Source organism: Diaporthe citri (assembly GCF_014595645.1).
Source record: "Diaporthe citri strain NFHF-8-4 chromosome Unknown scaffold_4, whole genome shotgun sequence".
NCBI lineage: Eukaryota > Fungi > Ascomycota > Sordariomycetes > Diaporthales > Diaporthaceae > Diaporthe > Diaporthe citri.
Window position 1 is genome coordinate 645,095 of NW_025064849.1, and position 17,824 is coordinate 662,918.

At 51.8% G+C, this 17,824-nt stretch overlaps 5 protein-coding genes across 5 annotated transcripts; 2 read left to right on the plus strand and 3 right to left on the minus strand.

Annotated features, from left to right (window-relative positions):
• Positions 1-472: 472 nt before the first annotated feature.
• Positions 473-1,889, minus strand: INS49_009365 (uncharacterized protein; the record flags this gene model as incomplete). The annotated part of the gene is made up of 2 exons (XM_043170096.1): positions 473-871; positions 930-1,889. The coding sequence occupies 2 exons, from the start codon at positions 1,887-1,889 to the stop codon at positions 473-475; spliced, it is 1,359 nt and encodes a 452-aa protein (XP_043024661.1).
• Positions 1,890-2,430: 541 nt separating this feature from the next.
• Positions 2,431-3,510, minus strand: INS49_009366 (uncharacterized protein; the record flags this gene model as incomplete). The annotated part of the gene is made up of 2 exons (XM_043170097.1): positions 2,431-2,931; positions 3,097-3,510. The coding sequence occupies 2 exons, from the start codon at positions 3,508-3,510 to the stop codon at positions 2,431-2,433; spliced, it is 915 nt and encodes a 304-aa protein (XP_043024662.1).
• Positions 3,511-4,947: 1,437 nt separating this feature from the next.
• On the minus strand, positions 4,948-8,759 carry INS49_009367 (uncharacterized protein; the record flags this gene model as incomplete). The annotated part of the gene is made up of 5 exons (XM_043170098.1): positions 4,948-5,720; positions 5,787-6,023; positions 6,222-6,455; positions 6,515-7,800; positions 8,734-8,759. The coding sequence occupies 5 exons, from the start codon at positions 8,757-8,759 to the stop codon at positions 4,948-4,950; spliced, it is 2,556 nt and encodes an 851-aa protein (XP_043024663.1).
• A 675-nt stretch (positions 8,760-9,434) lies between these two features.
• INS49_009368 (uncharacterized protein) lies at positions 9,435-11,224 on the plus strand (the record flags this gene model as incomplete). The annotated part of the gene is made up of 3 exons (XM_043170099.1): positions 9,435-9,918; positions 9,986-10,312; positions 10,380-11,224. The coding sequence occupies 3 exons, from the start codon at positions 9,435-9,437 to the stop codon at positions 11,222-11,224; spliced, it is 1,656 nt and encodes a 551-aa protein (XP_043024664.1).
• A 937-nt stretch (positions 11,225-12,161) lies between these two features.
• On the plus strand, positions 12,162-14,105 carry INS49_009369 (uncharacterized protein; the record flags this gene model as incomplete). Its single annotated transcript, XM_043170100.1, has 1 exon — positions 12,162-14,105. The coding sequence occupies one exon, from the start codon at positions 12,162-12,164 to the stop codon at positions 14,103-14,105; it is 1,944 nt and encodes a 647-aa protein (XP_043024665.1).
• Between the last annotated feature and the right edge of the window lie 3,719 nt (positions 14,106-17,824).

Genomic DNA, 17,824 nt, shown 5'->3' on the forward strand with positions numbered 1-17,824 from the left:
AGACCAGCAAGCAAGTGGCAACAGAGTCGATGACACACTGTTCTTGAAAAGGTTACAACTTAGTGTGATGCTATCGAACAAAAGTAATTGCCGAAAACTGCATAGGAAGAAGATCTTAGATAGTGGTACGAGTAAATACCTAATCCAGTGGCTTGGCGAGGACGGTAAAGTGTAAAGACGCCCGCAATCTTCGGCCACCGGTGTACTCCACGAATAACTCCCCGCCCGGCTCCCCCACCCCAATACCACTTCAAGATGGCAACAATAGAAGACAAATCAGAGAAGGAGAAACACATGATTGATACCTTTTCCCTTCTGCTGCAGCCTGGCCATGTCTGCTGAGATGCCCCCTCAACAACCAGAATCATTCCATATGTTTCCGCACACGGCACAACAATAGGCCAGGAAAGGATCGAGTGCACAGGCATGACTTTGGGGATCATTGTTGTGCAAGATCGATTTGGTTCAACCACTAGGGGGCTGAGTCACCCAAAAAAGAGAAGGAAAGGTCGTAAGGCTCCCCGATTCCCCCGAAGTCCTCGCCCGACTCGAAAAATGAGAGCGCTTCGGGCTCGTATGACCGAGGAGGGGAAGGGCGGTAAGCCCCCGACATTGCCCATTGTTGGTTCAGGGTAAATTCGAGCATCGAAAGCCTCTCGGGCCCGTAAGGCCGAGGAGGGGAAGGGCGGTAAGGCGGCCCGACTGCCCACTGCTGGTTCTGGCCATACGCGGAGCCGGGCTCCCCTTGCAGCGGAAACAGGTTTCGCAGCCCTGGGATTTGGTCGCCCCAGCGCTGTGGTGACGGCGACCGGGGCTGGTGCGACGACGATGGCGGCGCGGTGGGCGAGTGCTCCATGATCGGCATGTCCGGCTGCGTCGATGATTGGAGCTGGGGCCGGAGCTCGGGTAATGCCTGCGAGGATGAACACTGGCGGCGGGGACATCCCGGGCTGGGGCGGCGTCGACCTCAAGAATGGGTGTGCGGGCAAGGTGGGGGTGTTGTCGGGCGCCTGGATACGCGAGGCATGGACGATGGAGTGGGATGGTGATGGTGATGTTGATGATGGCGATGCCGCTCCTGTCGTCGTCGGCGGCGGCGGGGGTGCCGTCCTCGAGGATAGGCCTGCGGGCGTGTGTCGGTGGGCGGTGAGCGGTAGGTTAAAGGCGTCACATATCGGCTGCTGCTGCTGCGGCTCCGGCAGGTTCTGCTGCTGTTCTGGCGCGTGCGCTCCTCCTTCTGATGCCGATGTCGATGTTTCCGTAGTCTTTTGGTATGGCGTCGACCCGTTGACGACGAGGGGCCGGTGCCACTGCCTCTGCGGCTGCTGCTGCTGCTTCTGCTTCTTCCTCGGAACGATTGATGTAATCATCTCATCCTCAAAGTCATTGAGGGATGACTGAAGTCGCTGCCGCTGCTCCCGCTTCGCCGACTCGAGCTGCATCGCCACGTCGGACGAGAACACCTCCATTCTCTGCCGCGCTAACGCTGACTGGTCAGTGTAGTCGGCCCAACCGGGCGGCAGCGGCGTTGGCCATCCCGGGTACGGGAAGGCCGGCAGCTGGCCGCCGTCGAGGGAGAAGGTGCCCGAGGTATCCTCCATGTGCGGCACCAGGCGGGCCATGAGCGCCCCGGCCTCGTTGATGACCCACACGTCGTCGTCGTGGGCACGGTTGCCCGCCCTCCGGGCCTGCAGGACGCGCTCGATGGCCCAGACTATCTGCCCGGACAGCCAGGCGACGCTCTCCCGCGCTGACTCGAGCGTCCTCAGGTCTGTGGTGCCCGCGGGGGATTGCAGAAGAAGGTCTGGTTGCGGTGACAATGATAGCATGCTGGACCCTGGGGTCAGCATGGGCGGGCCGCTCGACGACATGCTTGTGTCGTCGTCCATGGTGGCTGCAGAAGATATGATGGTTGTCTCCTGGCTGGGGTGTGAGACTGGGTAACGTAGGAAGACGCGTGTGTCTTTACTTCAGCCAGGCCTGTGTGAATCCAAAAGTATTTGGGGAGTGATGAGAACGTAAAAGTCGAGTAAAGTCTAGAAAGGGGATTTTTAATATCGCTGGAATATTTTGTGCTCGTCTGAGACGATGAATTTGATCGATAGGAACGAACCGTCGGGCAGCGGCTCACACAAGCGTGGCGCGTGGTGCTGGATAGTCCCTCGTGTTGTCTTCCGTCCAAAGTGGCCTGCTTTTGGTGTCTTCGAATGGTCACTTGTACATGAAACTAATCATTGGCCTTAGGACCCGACGAGATCTGGTGACAGACATCCTAGAACTGTAGTGCAGTCCCAGAGCAGGTCCACGCAAGCTCTAGTATCCTGTTAGTCCGGAATCTGTCATGTGGGCCGGGGTTGCGAGCGTCACCATTTGATGCCTGAGGAGACCATGGACGAAGCCACGGTGCCTGAACTGTTTGAAATGGAATCTTTAGTTCGATGTTTCGGGTTTTCCGTCAACAGCCAGATCTTCCCTTTCTGTTTGCCCTGCACCTGGCTCATCATCGGTAGATGAGACTTCATCTTTCACTTTCGCCTCTCTTTCCCTGCTCTTTTCGATTTCCTCTGATGTGAGCAGCTCTGGGGGCTTGAAGATGTCAAGAATCTTTTGTCTATCCATCCTACTACCCCATAAATCGTCCATCCTGAACTGGAACCGCTCCCAAAAGTCCTCTGCTCTTCTGTCCGGCTGTTCCAGGAACGTTGACTTCCACATGGCGCAACAGCTTTGGAAGTAGCAGGAATGAGGGTTTGGCGCGTGCTTACTCCTGAGATGAAGCGGTTCTCCGTCGAGATCTCGTACTGCCAGGCTCGACCCTGGCCGCAATGGGTCCCGGAGGCTCCTTGTATCTGATTCTAGCCTTGTGAACAAGTACGACCGGGGAGTCTTTGCTTGGCGCCAGTTCTTGTGAGGCGTGATCACAAGCGCCCACTGCCAGAAATGACTGTCAGCGCATCTTCTTCTCAACAACAAGTACAAGACCCCAAAAACGTTGGTGACGATCTGGCTGGCGAAATAACTGCGAGACAAGCTTGGAAGGCTGCACCGTTTTCGGAACAAGCTCATTGATGATTTGGCTTCGGATGCGTTACTTACGTCGTTCAAGGCCCGCCCGACAGCAGTGGGGATCAGCAATCCATTGTTTGAGCCCCGCCATGTAATCCGTGTGGACACCTGCTCTGCGACCATCGGCCCGAGCGAGAATGGGAAGATGTAGTGAAGTTTCAACAAGTATTCGGGCACCCACTCGCCGGTGGCTATGCTCCACAGGTGGTTCTTCGGCTCCTCTTGGGGCCTGTCGAAGGTCAGTCTGGATTGGGAGCGTATCGCTTTCACCATGGCCGCCTCCCTCCTTTTTATGAACATATGGTTCTCGTGCGCGTCCAGTGGGACCCTTTCCTTGACGGGGCCGATCGCCTCGGCGTGGTTCCTCGCCTTGCGGAAGAGGTGCGGCAGTAACATTGCCGTCAATGACCGTGACGTCCATCTCGGAGGTGGCTTGACAGACATAGCGGCTGCGTTATAGGCATCCAGACCCGGACTCAATCGAGCGAGCTTCTGTCGATGAGACAGAGCGGCAGTTGGTGTTATCGGATGGGATTAAGACGTTCAGAACGAGATTGATGAGATTGATGAGATCATCAGCGTGGACGCTGCTCAGTCTTCAGAGCCTGAGAGCAGCCTTTTGCCGCTCGATTGTGGCCGCGAGCTCAAAGTTTTCTCGCCCCCAGATACCCGTGACAAGTTTGAGCATGCCAAATTCGTTGTCGCTTGGTCTTTGGTGTTGAAGCGGCTGGGCTGGTGCAGGGCCGCTTGACGTCGAGTTTGCAGGCGGTTGAAGAAAAAAGCCGAGTGGGTGCAAGGTTTTCGAGGGTTCGGGTTTCATGACCCAATCGCTTGCATCCGCCCCTGCGATCACAGCCACCGGCATCTGTCTCCCGAGTGCGCATTTATTGGCGTATCACATGTACTTTCAATGAATTTGTTGATGCTCCCATGAATGGATCGATTTTCCTCGTCATGTGCATTTATTTCTCCCTTGTGTCTTATGAAGTAAGAGATGTCGGTTTGGATGACCGCGGAGAATAGATGGATAGACTCCCTGTAGAGGGGACCCCCAAGAAGCCGAATGACCCCTATAGCCGAAAGCTCATTTTTTGGTGCAAACCCCACCAAAAATGAGCTTTTAAACTCTATAAGTTTAACCCTTATTTCTCACTTAATTAAAGTTTAAATATAATAAAAAAGATACTTATATTATTATTTAAAGATTAAAGAATAATAATAAAATATTTTTATAATTATATATTAATATTATAAAAAAGCTAGCTGTTACTTATCTGCCAGCTGGGAACCAGCTGGCGTGCAGCTAGCGCCTGCACAGGCTACCCCTGCAAACCTATCCCAAAGGTTTGCTGAGCAGCCCCTTTAAGCCTTTGCAACAGGCTTCCTTTTGCAACACCCCCAAATGCAATCTTAATACACCCTAATTTGCATACCACAAGAAGCAGCTTTCTTTTAATATAAGTTATTATTAAATTAAGAGGATATTCATTATATAAGAAGTGAAAATATGTGAAAAACGAAGTGCATACAATTTTTGGTGTGGTATGTCGTGTGCAGGTCACTAGCGCCAAATCGGAACGATTGATTGCATTTGAGAGTAAGTGGCACTAAGTCCTATCAAAGGGAAATAAATTCTGAAGACTGCGGACCCAGGCACCGCAGACAGATATGTTTTCAACATGTCATGACCGGCCAAGATGCCAGGTCTGTTGTATTTGTACCCCCCCCCCCCCTTCCATCACTTCAATTTGCAAGAGTCTGTATCAGTATGATCTGCTTCTCGGTATTAGAGGCCACAGAAGGCAGAAGGAAGTCATAACTTAATTTTCAATCTAATCCTTACTTACACCATCATAATCTTACTAACTAGTTATTCCTGCCTCACTCATCCTCATCCTCATCCTCATCCTCATCCTCTAAGTCCTCCTCTATGATTTCCTCATCGCTCCCCGCGTCCCTGCTACGATCCTTCTCCGCGTCCCGTCCCTTGGCTGTTTGCCTCGGACCCGGTGAAGTAGACGCTCCAGCATATTGACGAGAGCGACCTGTCCTGCTCACGCCGGTGTCCTGATCTGTTTGATACATGCTGACTGGAGTACGGTACCCCTTCCGTGGAGGTGGCTCACGGCTATGTTCATCGTGTCTGAATTCATGCGCCGCTGCCCTCACTCGGTCGTCACCTCGTGTTCTCGTGATGTACTTTTCGAAATCGCTCGTCGTCTCCGCAACAGACTCAAAGCTTGCGACCGTCAGTCTGATGGACCGTGAGCTTTTCTCAGGCTGCCTGCCCTCTTTCTCTGCTTCGTCGACCCTTTTCAGCCTCTCATACTGGCCGATGCCAATCGCGGTCTGAAACGCGTTCCTGATCTGCCGCCCATTCCATGTGGTCCCGCTGCGTTCGTTCCTCCGGTAGTGGCTCTTGGCAAACTTCTTGAGATTTGCCTCGTTGAAGAGTATCTTCACCTCTGCCTTCTCGTTGTCCCGCTTGATGCGCTGCAGCGTCTTACCCCAGATCTCAAGGGTTGAGTCTTCATCGATTGCGGGATACTCCAAGGCCACATGGATGCGAGATTTGAAAGCCTCATCGATAACGCCGACAATGTTCGTAGTGAGGAAAAGGATTCCCGAGTAAAATTCCAGTTGACGTAGGAAGACTACACTCATCGCATTCGCATTAACTACGTATAGCACTTCTGTTATATTAATGGAACTTTACTTACTAGACACCATAGCGTTTCTGTGCATGTCAAGGTAGTTCCTGGACATTAAAAACACATCTGCCTCATCCAGGAGTAGGACGCAGCCCCACTTCTCGGCAAGGCGAGTATGCCTCACCAGGTTCTTCTCGAGCTCTTTTGGCTCCGTACCGAGGTCGCCACAGGTGATAGCATACAGTGGTCGGCCGGTGTATGCTGCAATGGTTTCCGCGGTGCTCGTCTTGCCCGATCCCGGTGGCCCTGCCCATGATTCTAAGTTATTAAATTCTCGGTAGGCCACTCTTCAGAAGCTTCCAATCACACAGGGTTGGAGATCTGATATGAGTGCAACGACAAACCCCCCAGGGACAAGAACAGAAGACCGAATGCGAATATCAGAAGAGAGAAGAATCCATTAAAAAGGAAAATAAGGGCACCGGGAGGACATAAAGGACTGACCGTGGAGAAGAATGATAAGGCCCCTTCCTTTCCCCCGGACCAGATCTATCTGAACAGTGGAATCATTTCGGGCGGAAGCTTCCCATTTTCTGACCCGAATATCGGAGATGTGGTTGCTGACAAGTGAGAGTAGGAGCTCGCTGAACTTGTGCGGGATCACAAGTTCTTTCCAACCATCGTTCCTTGAAGTTTCTGACTTGTCAATGTCTTCCATTTTATCCACATCCAACCATTCTTTAATGAGGTTAGCGCTTGCTGTTAGGCTCTGAATGAGCAGGGGTGTCTTGACCTACCCCATTTTCGGGAACTGAGAACGAAGGCGGGGACCTGGCCGACTAGCAATTTGAGCCGGTCCTCGTCCTCTGTTATACCTTCTGGCTTGCTGAATCTAGTTAGATGGGTGTGTTTGTGATGGAATATTTCCGTCTGTAGAGAATCCAGATCGCGGTCACTACAGTTCCAAAATCTGCCATCGCTCAGCGTGTCTATTGCCTCTGCGTCTTCACCAGGGAGTCTTGACATCAGGCTAAGCGGTGGAAATGTGCTGAAGTAGTTGGTGTAGAGAGCTTTGTAGTCAATGTACACATCGCCTCGGACAGTCTCAGACGGATTTGACTTGATTCCTTCGCCATCTCTGCCATTGCCGCTGATGGTGCCAGGGGGTTGGGCCAGAAACATTTGCAAAGACGGATGAGGCGGCACAGCTGTTCCGGTGTACTTTTTGTGGCCAAAACATTGGACCAGGTTGGAACCCCGGGCGCCCAAACGTTTGCGTAGTGCATCACCATCACTGTGAAACTGGATGGGATAGAGATCCAAGTCCGTAACCAATCTCCTTCCGCTGAAGTATGGTAGGTCGTAGTTGGCTATCCGGGGTCCAATATTTTCTCCATCCCATCCCATGGAGAAGGCCACAATGCGGAGGTCCATCCAGGTGCCAGCTCTCATTTCCCTACCGCGTAGGTGTGGAGGAGCCCCAGGCAATTCGGAGCGCGTCGACAGAAGCACCCTGCCCCCTGTGACCGAGTAAATTTGGTAAAGTTGACTCTCGCCAGTGTCAGACGCGAGGACCAAGTCGCCCGGTCTATAGAGATGGTATGTTTCCTCGAACAATATCTCTTCTAGATCCCCATCCCGAATATTGAGTTCTAAGCCAAGGTAATTCGCCAGGTCTGTTTGTATGAAGTCATGAAGACATCGAAAGTATTTGACTCTCAAGACCTGCCAGGTGTCGGTGGAGCCGTCTGTGGAAGTTATTGGAGCGTGCTCACGCCTAGACGCATCTTCTTCCAGCTCAATCATCTTTGCTTTGATTGCGTCCCGGTGATGGATCAGGTATTTGAAGGGGGGCACCATCGCCAGCGCGCCGCTCCTTTGGGTATCGGGAACACGAATTATCTTCCGCAGGTCATTGATGAACCCTTTGGAATGGATCAGGATCCTCTGAGGCCCTGAGCTCCATTTGTCCTTGGAATATCCGGCTTTAAAGTCGGCATCGGACATGCTGCCTTCAGCCTTCGTGACCGTTTCTGGAAGATCTGTGTAGAATGCAGTGGCGACGATAGGTTCCGTACCGTAACTATTAAGCAAAGCAACCGGGTCATTCCACTGCGACATGAGCAACCGCTCAATGTGGGGTTCACTTTGATCAACGCTACATCAACAGTCTAGTCAGCAACATTTCATCAAAGAGAAAAGATATTATCACTTCGATAGACATTTCACGTTTTGAATCATAGCTGAGAGCACCATTTGCACCCCGAAATCTGTTCAAATGAAGCACAAGTGCACGTACATGCTTTCTGTTCCGCTATGAGAGGGTTGAGGACCACGCCCCGCCGGAATTGTATGCAACGGTGAGACATTGTGAGCTCTATCGTATTCAAGATTGGAAGATATGTTTTCCACTGCTGTGAGGATCCTGAGAACTGCTTCAGTGGTTGTAGGTTGGTCTTCTGTTGATAGCGCTTGACTATCTGGCATCAGATCCTCAGAACTCTCATGGTCTGAATGAACTCCGTGGTGTGAGGAAAGAGCATCAGGAGACTGTGACTCCAATTGCTCGGGGATTTCAGCCGGATCTTGCATGCTGCCACTGTCCTGCTTTGCCAATGCAGGGGATTTGGGGCTCGAGTGAGTAGTCGATGTCGGGCTTGAATCTCACGAATGGATGACCAAAATGTACTGACTTTCCCTTGAAGATCTGTGTTACGAGGACGATGCCAAAAGTCTGTGCCTCTGCAAGACCAAGCTCACGGATTTATTTATGTCTCTCTTGTCAGATGCCCAAATAATGGGGGATCAGGCTCTGGCAGACTAAACTAGTGCATGTTACCACATCCCGCTGGTTCGGGTACTTTGCTGTTGTGCGAGCGGAAGTACAGCCAAAGCACCGCAAACATCTTCCTTCTTTCGATGGCGCACAGGAAGCAAACAGGCAGGCTGTAGGCCCTGGAACAGCTGGTTTTCGCGCTGTTGTGCGACCTGGCTTCATGGGGTTGCTTCACCGCACCTGATCCTGTCCAACAGGATGGACATGCCGTGAAAAGGAAATGGCGCATGTATTTTAGCTTCTCCTTGTGTGACAACATGCATCTCAAGGAGTCTAGCCAAACGTGCAGCTTTGACCGGTCGAGTGAGGGGGCACTTGCAGGACAGGTTACACTCCTTCTCGGAGCCTCGTCCGGAATGATTGGCACTCAGTGACCCAAAAGTTGACTGATGACAATACATGTGCTGTCGGAAGGGTTGGACTGCAGTAAAGTTACGTTACAGGTGTGGCAAGCATGCAGGGGCCTGAAATTCCGGAAAGAGTCAACATTAATACCCTTGAACCTTTGAGCCAAGGCTCTTCCCATCCAACTCTTAGCGCTTCTGTCTAGAATCAGAGGACACCGATCATCAGCTTTTGATTGTTTCCTCACCCATCCGATACCAATGAGTTCAAAATGTCAAGCCTTATAAGTCAGTCCAAGGATTTGGACCAGGCCCGCGACTTGGAGGTTGTTGAATACATGAGGCAGATGAATGCCAAAGCCCATTCCATCTTCTCATGTAAGCCGCTATATGATGATAGGACGGGACGTTGGCTCAACGCGCCAGAAAAAATGTCATAACATTCTATCCCGGAGCTTTTGGGCCCCATCCACTAATATTTGGTTCAGTGAATTGAACGAAGTCTACTCGGAATGCCGCAACGCACACACGAATCTCATGGCGAGGATCAATAAGCACCTTGAGAAGTCCAAGCTGCCCCCGATGAGCCTGGATGACAACGTCGATTGGGATGGAGTCAAGTCTCAAGTGGGGAAAGCCTGTGGGGTACTTGAAAAGATCCTCCTCAAGAAGAAGAAAAGGCCTGGACTGGTAGGCTCAATTCGACGAGGATTTGATAAGCTTTGTCGAAATGCTGGAACCGGCAAAGCGTTCGTGTCCATCATCCCCCAGGACTTGATGATCGCATCTGCCGTATCTGGAGGGCTCAAAATAATCTTTGTTGCCCTTGAGCAGCATGGAATTTACGAAGAGTCTGTCTTCAATGCATTGGAGGGTTTGCCTGACATATTGAACACCACCGGGAGGTACAGCCAGATCGTTGTGACTGACGAAGAAATCCACCGCTTGACGGCACAGTTCTACACCCGTGTGTGTGAGGTTCTTGACTATATTCTGCGTTGGATGATGGACAGTGTGCTTCGTAAGTGGGCCTCTCCATTTCCGTTCAAAAAGGCAGCGCGGATGCTAAGTGAATGGTGCTGGATTAGTGTCCGGGGCAAAACAGATGTTCAAGGGCAATCGCTATGAGAAAGATCTCAGCGACAAGATGGCAGAGGTGAGACTGGCGGCGCAAACACTAGAGAAGTGGGCGAGCACTCTCTTGTTGCAGAGCCAGGAGAATATGTCCAATATGCAAGCACAGATGTATTTGCAACTTGGCTATCGACTGGAAAGCTTCGAAAACAAAGTCGAGCATAAACTTGACTCTATCTTCAACGAGCTGCCGTCCAAGATCGAGAGAAGCAATACATTTGAGCTGGTTGCACCAATGGTATTTAACAGCTGCAAACTGGTTCTCAATGAGGAGTGGAATCGTAAGTCGGGCCAAAACTCGTCCACCGAAGTCGATTCAACAATATCCGTATTCTAAGACTCCTATAGGTATCAATCGAAGTCAGACTATCTGCAAATCAATCGAGAATAAACCCGTTCCTTCGAAAACGACAGCAGAAGAGGTCCTGGACCAGCTTTTATTCGACCCAGGCTTAGTACCTCGAGACATGGAGGACCTGCTCCGACAAGGGACCGCAACCCTCCATCAAAAGATTCAGCCGGATCGGCTGCAAGCCATTCAAGACAACCCTCGTATCAGGGCATGGCTATCGCTTGACAGTCCGTCGTTGCTTTTGGTGAATGGCAATTCCCCGTCCCACCTTGACCTCTCGACCTCATTCGTCAGTGCCAAGATCATGAACACATTGATGCGGCAGGCTCCAAAGCCACACAAGAATATCGAGATTATATCTCTCGCGTACTTCTGCGTTAAACATCAGAATTATAGCAGGGACGAGGCGGCGCACCCAGCTGAGCTTGCCATGAGCCTTCTCCTACAACTCGTGCACAGTCACAGGGACTTTGAACCGAACCTCCTGCAGAAGTGCCTAGACGAGAGACTTCCATACAACATCAAGCCAATACTCGAATGTTTGGCGGAACTCCTGGATGGTCTCCCCTTAGAGGCCGTGGTGTTCGTCATCATCGACGGCATTGAGCACTTCACCAGGCCTAACAAGAGAAGAAGGGGCCTCCGTGAGGTCTGCTTCCAGCTCATACAGGTGTTCCGGGAGCAGCGAGGGGCAAAAGTGAAGTTGTTGTTCACCAGTGCCCAGAAAGCAGTCATGCTTGAAGAGTTGGGGCTACTCATGGACGATGAGATTGTCAACATTCCTAAGAGTCCACCTCCAAAGGGCCAGCCAAATCAACGGAACATGTCGATAGAGCTTTAGTTAGCAGCGAAGTGTTATTCGATTTGTACCAAATAATCTCATATGTATGAAAGCGACGCAATGTTTAAACCCCAGTGATTCAAATACAATGGCTCACTTCCACTCTACAACGCGGTATAATTGCTCTGAATCATATCAAGAGCATACTGGACAGCGTTCAAAGCAGAGCAGCATTAAGGGTGTTATAGATGCCCACATAGATAGAGGCTGTCAGCTTCATAGTTTGATTGCGGTGCTGCCGTTGTGGATCCATCGATACACTAGCTGGGCAACTCACGTAACAACGCTCAATTATATAACTGACAAGGTGATAGCAAAACGTTGCAATTGGCAGGCTCGCTCTACAAGGGGCTTGCCAAGAACAGCCGGCAAAAGCCATGCCCATTGCTTATCGCTCTCACACACACACTTTCCGCCCATCCTTCTCTCTTTCTCTCTGCCTCGAGTGACAGGATTCCTAGTGCCTTTTTACACCGTCTGATAATAGGATCCTCTCTTGCCCCACTTCCACCCCGGTTTCTGCTCCCAGCCAAGACTACCTGTAAATGGTCTCCATCCTTATCTTAACACCAACCACAGAGTGATCACATCCAGACATCGGAATCTACTACACCGGTCGATTGACAAAGCATGCCGTGGTGAATTGTAGCGCGTGGCCGGTATTTGTGCCTGGCAGCAGCCTTGGCCCTATTTTCTGCGAGTGAAGGAAGCCGCACTGCCGGCACGACCGGATGAACATGGGTATTGCTGACATGTCAGCGATCGACCTGAAATATCTTGTTAAGCCAGGGATGTTGAAGTATAGATAGTATATAGAAGGCCAACCTTGGTCGCCCTCACCGTAGCAACGTTGGTACCTCTGCTCACATCTCGCCGCCGTTCTAAGCATCACCGGCCGTTTCACGTCGCCCAAGTCTCTTCCCGCGAGTAAAGCACAATGTGGTCTATCTTGCTCAGCTTGGCCGTCGTCGGTCATGCCTCCGCGTCCATAGTAGACAAAGGGCGGGTCGTCGACTTGAAAGGAGTGTCATATTATACTGGCGGTATCCCGATTGCACGGCTCGATATCAACGGCACTCGCGAAGCCCTCGCCGACGCTGCGTCTGACGGCCACGACTTGCTTCCCTTGACTGTCGTCGAGACATCATCCGGAAACTTTAGCACCGACGAGCTCGTAAAGACCGCAGCTGAGTACGATGAGCTGGATGATGTCTTCCAGGGGGCATTCCTTCAGACGGTTTACCTTCAGACCACTGGCGACAATGCTGTGCCCTCCATTGACTCTGCGTCTATCGGCTCCAGCTTGGATGATTTGAGCGTCAAGCTTCTTATCACGCCCGGCGAGACCATAGGTGATTCGGAGCCTGTCGTGGCTAGCACGATTACTCCCGCGCTCCCAAAGGGCCCTTATTTCGTCTCAGCTTATACCGGGGACGTGTACAAAGCCTACAGGCTGTACGATGACAACAACCTTGCCTTTGTTCAGGGTGTTGTCAGCGACGAGCAGGGCGCCTACATCTCGCTGCCCGCCATCACGGAGAACGTCATGGCCAAGAGTATTGCCGTGCCATCGAGGCTATACCACAAGGCTACCAAGGAGCAGCCCCTTGCTGGTCTCCGCTTCGGCGTCAAGGACATCTTCCACGTCAAGGGCGTCGGTACCAGCGGCGGCAACCGCGCCTATTTCTATCACTACGGCACCCAGAACAACACTGCACCAGCCGTGCAGCGTCTTATCGACCTTGGCGCAGTCCTTGTCGGGAAGATGGGCACTGTACAGTTTGCCAACGGAGACAAACCCACTGCTGACTGGGTGGACCTGCACGCTCCCTTCAACCCTCGAGGTGATGGCTATCAAGACCCTAGCGGCTCCTCCACTGGCCCTGGCGCCGGTATAGGTGCGTACGAATGGCTGGATCTCTCCATGGGTAGTGATACTGGTGGTTCTATGCGCGGTCCCGCTGGCGCCCAGGGCATCTTCGGCAACAGGCCGTCGACTGGTGCCATTTCTCTGGACCACGTCATTCCTCTCAGCCCTGTATCTGACACCGCCGGTATCTTCGCCCGCAGCGGAAGTCTGTGGGCCGAGGCAACGAAGGCTTTCTACCCAGACATGCAATCCAACTGGACCGCGTTCCCCAGTATTCTCTACAGCGCAGGCGCGTCGGACAGCGATACCAACCCCGACGCCATCCCATTGATAGAAGACTTCGTCCAGAAGCTGGGCGCCTTCCTCGGCACCGAGGCGCTCCCAGGCAACTACTCTCAGCTTTGGGCCGACACCCGCGGCGACGCCCCGCCCGTCGACGAGATGCTGAACCTCACCTACGCGGTCTTCGTGTCACACGACCAGTGGCAGCTGCTCGGCAAGCCCTTCTTCGAGGACTACGCCGCCAAGAACGGCGGCCGCAGGCCCTACGTCAACCCGGGGCCCCTGGTCCGCTGGCAGTGGGGGCAGGTCAACGCGCCCGACGAGGTCTACGCCGAGGCGCTGCGCAACATCTCCACGTTCAAGGAGTGGTATTCCACCGAGGGCTACGGCCGGCGCGACCCGGAGTCGTGCTCCGAGAGCGTCTACACCTACGTGTTCAATGACGGGTATCCGGACTACCGCGATGAGTACCTGACGCCGCAGACCAGTCCGCCCCTCGGAATGGGCGATTCCCGAGTCCCTGTCATTGCTGGTGCTCCTGAGGTGGTCGTTCCCATCGGGGAGGTGGCGTATAACAGCACAAAGTCGCTGCAGACCGAGCATCTCCCCGTCTCGATGGCTCTCAGGATGGCGAGGGGCTGCGACTATGCCCTCGCGAACTTGGTGGGCAAGCTGGAGGAGGCTGCGATTCTCCGGCCGGTTGCTGCTGGCTCGAGACTGTTCCCTTAAAAAAGTAATCATGGCAAAATAATTTAATCATTTGTTTATTCGACGTTCTACATTACTGCACTCAGTCGAGGTGGTATTTGGCACACCGTGAGCCATTGTTGGTCTGGCATGGAGGCATCGGCATTCTACTCCGCCTGTTAATAGCCGTAATTTGATGACATTTCCATCATCCGTGCTTCTTAAGCGGCCTCAAGATGGCCACACGTTTGGAGGCCACAATAAGACAGTATTTGGGCAATTTCTGAGAAATCGAGTGCTATCCTGTGTTCATCTGCGGGTTACTCGGACTCGTCAGAGTCGGGGAGAGGTTCTCTAGCTCAGCTCACAAGTTGCAAGTACGGTCACTGGCAGTATTAAGAAAAGTGCTCTCCGACCTGCCAAGCCGACACGCTGACCATACCGTGCTTTGGTGGGCCGCAGAGGTGGTCACTATGGCCCCCACACGCTTTGAATACATATAATCTGGAGGAACCACATTGGGTGAATTGAGCGCGAACACAAATAATAGAGATTGGGATTCTACGGTTCTAAATCGGGATTGGCATCGTAGAGGATTTCTTTACAAAAGCCAATGTGACGACCATACCGTCCTATCTCGTCCCCATCCCGATGTCCGCGGAGGGTCCAGACGCAAGCACCGTCTCAAGTAATATTCTTGTAAAAAAGCGATTGGATCCCAGCATCTTCCGAGATGCATGACCACCCCCCCCTCCGGGGGGGCTCCTGGTACCTAGGCGGTATCCGGGGATGGTATCTGAACGCTATATGTGGGAAAGCACTCCTGCGCAAAGGCGCCAAGTAGCATGCTCGCACCTTTGAATGAAGAATTGACAAGAAAAGCCTTTATCAGTACAGCCAATTCTCTCCTTCGGGTAACTTCGGTCGAGCAGGCTGGTGAATGGAAGGGGGGCCCTGGTGGATTTGGTGGATAGTTGTCAATCGAATCCCACCTCGAAGGGTCTCGCACACTCAGGAACAGATCTCGCTGGCCAGTCTCTTATCACCACCAGCCTATCAAACCCAATGACGGATGGGGCAATAGTCGAGCTTATCCGATTCGGCCAACTCGGTATCGACATAAAAAGCCTCCCCGTCAAGGCATGCCCTGGCCCTACGGACCGCCTCCCAAGTATTGAAATTCCGATCAATACTACCATTCTCCTCAGCCATCGCCAGCGCGCCCGCAGCAAATTTATCAGCGTCATGAAAAGTCTCTTCGTCCAGTATATTCTTCATTGCCATAATACGGGGACAGCGAACCTGCTCACGGCGCTCGAGCTCCATGATAAACCGAACAGCTGTGTCTAAGCGGACTCGGACCACTTGCTGGTTATCTTCAAGCTGTGATAACTCATCTCGGCTGAGTGGTAGTATAGTACCACCCAGACTAGAAAAGTCAATCGGCTCGCTCAGGTGTTCCTCGTTCCCTGTACGCACTAACAAAACGCTGAATTCTTGAAACATTATATCACGGCTCTCAGCCTCCGACTTATCAATCCAGTAATTTCGTGCGTCGTCGACGACAATTATAATGGATGGATAAACGACTCCCATCTCAGCGCCGTGCTCAACCCAGGAGTAAGGGTCCCTTGAACTGACGGGTTTGTCTTGCATATCCGCTAAGGCGTCACAGATGTGCCTATGTGTGGTGATGATATCTGCAATCAGCCTTCTTTCCGGTCCGCCCAACAGCATTATAGGGTTTGCGAAATAACGCTTCTGTTGCAGATTGGGTTCTTCTTCTCTCTCCCTATTGACTTCCTGCCAGGCTGCGAAGAGGCCACGCCCAATGTATGGGACCCCAATATAGTCAGGTCCACGTTCCTCAAACTCCGGTTCAAAGTAGATGGCGGTCGTCTGATTAAGCCATGCACACCTTGACAGGAGTATATCATCGTCGGGTATTTGGGAAGGATCATCAGTCCACAATCGAAAGTCCTCGAGCCTCTGCGTCGAAAAGGCGACTCGATTGAAGGAGGTTACCTCAGATTCACCCGAGATATATGATCTGACTCGTGCGGGCAGCATGTGTCCATTCTTGATTTGGCTTGCATGAGGAAAGATGACTCCGTCGGTTAAATACGGGACACGAGGTATATAAAACCAACAGGGCAGCCACGCTTCCTTCAGATAGGTCCGGAGCCGGGACTGTAGCAGGGAGCCATAATACACCTTCCTCAGCTCACATCTTGTTTGCTCGGCTAGCTCCGTTGAAATCGGCTCTGGTGTAGCCTCTATGTAGCGCGGGTTCCATCGACTCGAATGATAGTCGGTGTCCAAACGCCATTCCCACGGGGCTTGCGATGGCATAGGTCTTCCGCCACCGGGCATGGTAAGTGATTTCTGAGTGTGCGTTGAAAAGATAAATGGCCTTGTGAAGCGTTCTTTATAGATCTTTTCCCAGTGAATGATTTCCCGCTGGGAAACAGCCGGCTTTGTATTTTTCGATCGAGGCGTCTCGGATTCTTGGGTAGTACTCTGGTGAGTATAGTGGACCGTGGATTCAAATGCCCCCATACTTGCTGAGATTTTGTTTTAGAAACCCTTTGAGGAAGAAGATTTGTTTGTTGATTGTCGAATTTTGAGGAGTAGAAAAGAAGGATGTGTTTGGGCCTCAGACACTGAGCGGGGTTTATTGGTGGGCCCAATAACATTAATACCAAAATGTTTTGAGGCAATTTGCCGAAGCTAGTCATACTCGTCGCCTCGATCTTCCTTAGCGTACAGCCGGTCCCAGGGAATGACCATCAACCCTTCACTAAGGATGCGTCGCCAGGCCATTTCACCTAACTCATAACTGATAGGGCATGTCCAGGTGAACGTCGTCTTCCATAGGTGCTAGACGCCATTAATTCACCAAAACAAGTAGATATGGTTGCGTAAAACGTGATCCTAAAAGCAGTATGGCCATGGCTACTACGCGCGATAACTTGAGATGTTTGTTGCTTAATACGAAAAGTGTACGACTCGATGGCCTTCATTTCAACAAGTCTCGTGCCTGCTAATCTAGCTCCAGCCTATGAGTTTCCGCTCCAAACTAACGGCGAAGTCATGGACTGAGGCGGAGGTACCTAGCATAGTTACTTGCGAGTTGGGTTCAGTCACAGGACACACCAGAAGGGCCATTTCTATCTCTTCGTGTGGGAACCTCTCGCGCTGCGACACGCGCTAAACGGCATCTCCGTGACTCCGAATGCGAATGACCCTGCCCTCCCGCTGAAGGCAAAAAGCATCATAGAAACTCAGGGAAAAGGCAGAACACCAGGCAGACCCTGCTATTCAGGACACAGGCCACAGATCTTCTCTAGAGAAGGCACCTCCGAAAAGAGGCTATTTGTAGCCTAGCATTCATTTTCTCTCTACGAATAATTTTAACCTTTAAAAGCATTCTCAAATTACTAGGAAAACATACCACTAGTAAGTTATATCAAATCAAAGGTTGAATACTAAAAGTATTGAGAATGACTATTTTAGGCTAGAAGAGACGGCTTTAAAGTAGTAAGTGGTGGTTTCGTTCTTAAGCCGTATACGTGCTCTTTTGAAGCAGTAGGCGGTCCCTTCATACAGCAGTAAACGCTCAAAGACCCAGCATTAGATAGGTATACAATGCCAATAACAATAAATCTGTGAATTCGATCGTGAACCTTGGGGAAAACATAGACAGCCTCGACTGTATCTCCTCAATCGGTTCAACGTCTTCACTATCGAACGCACCATTG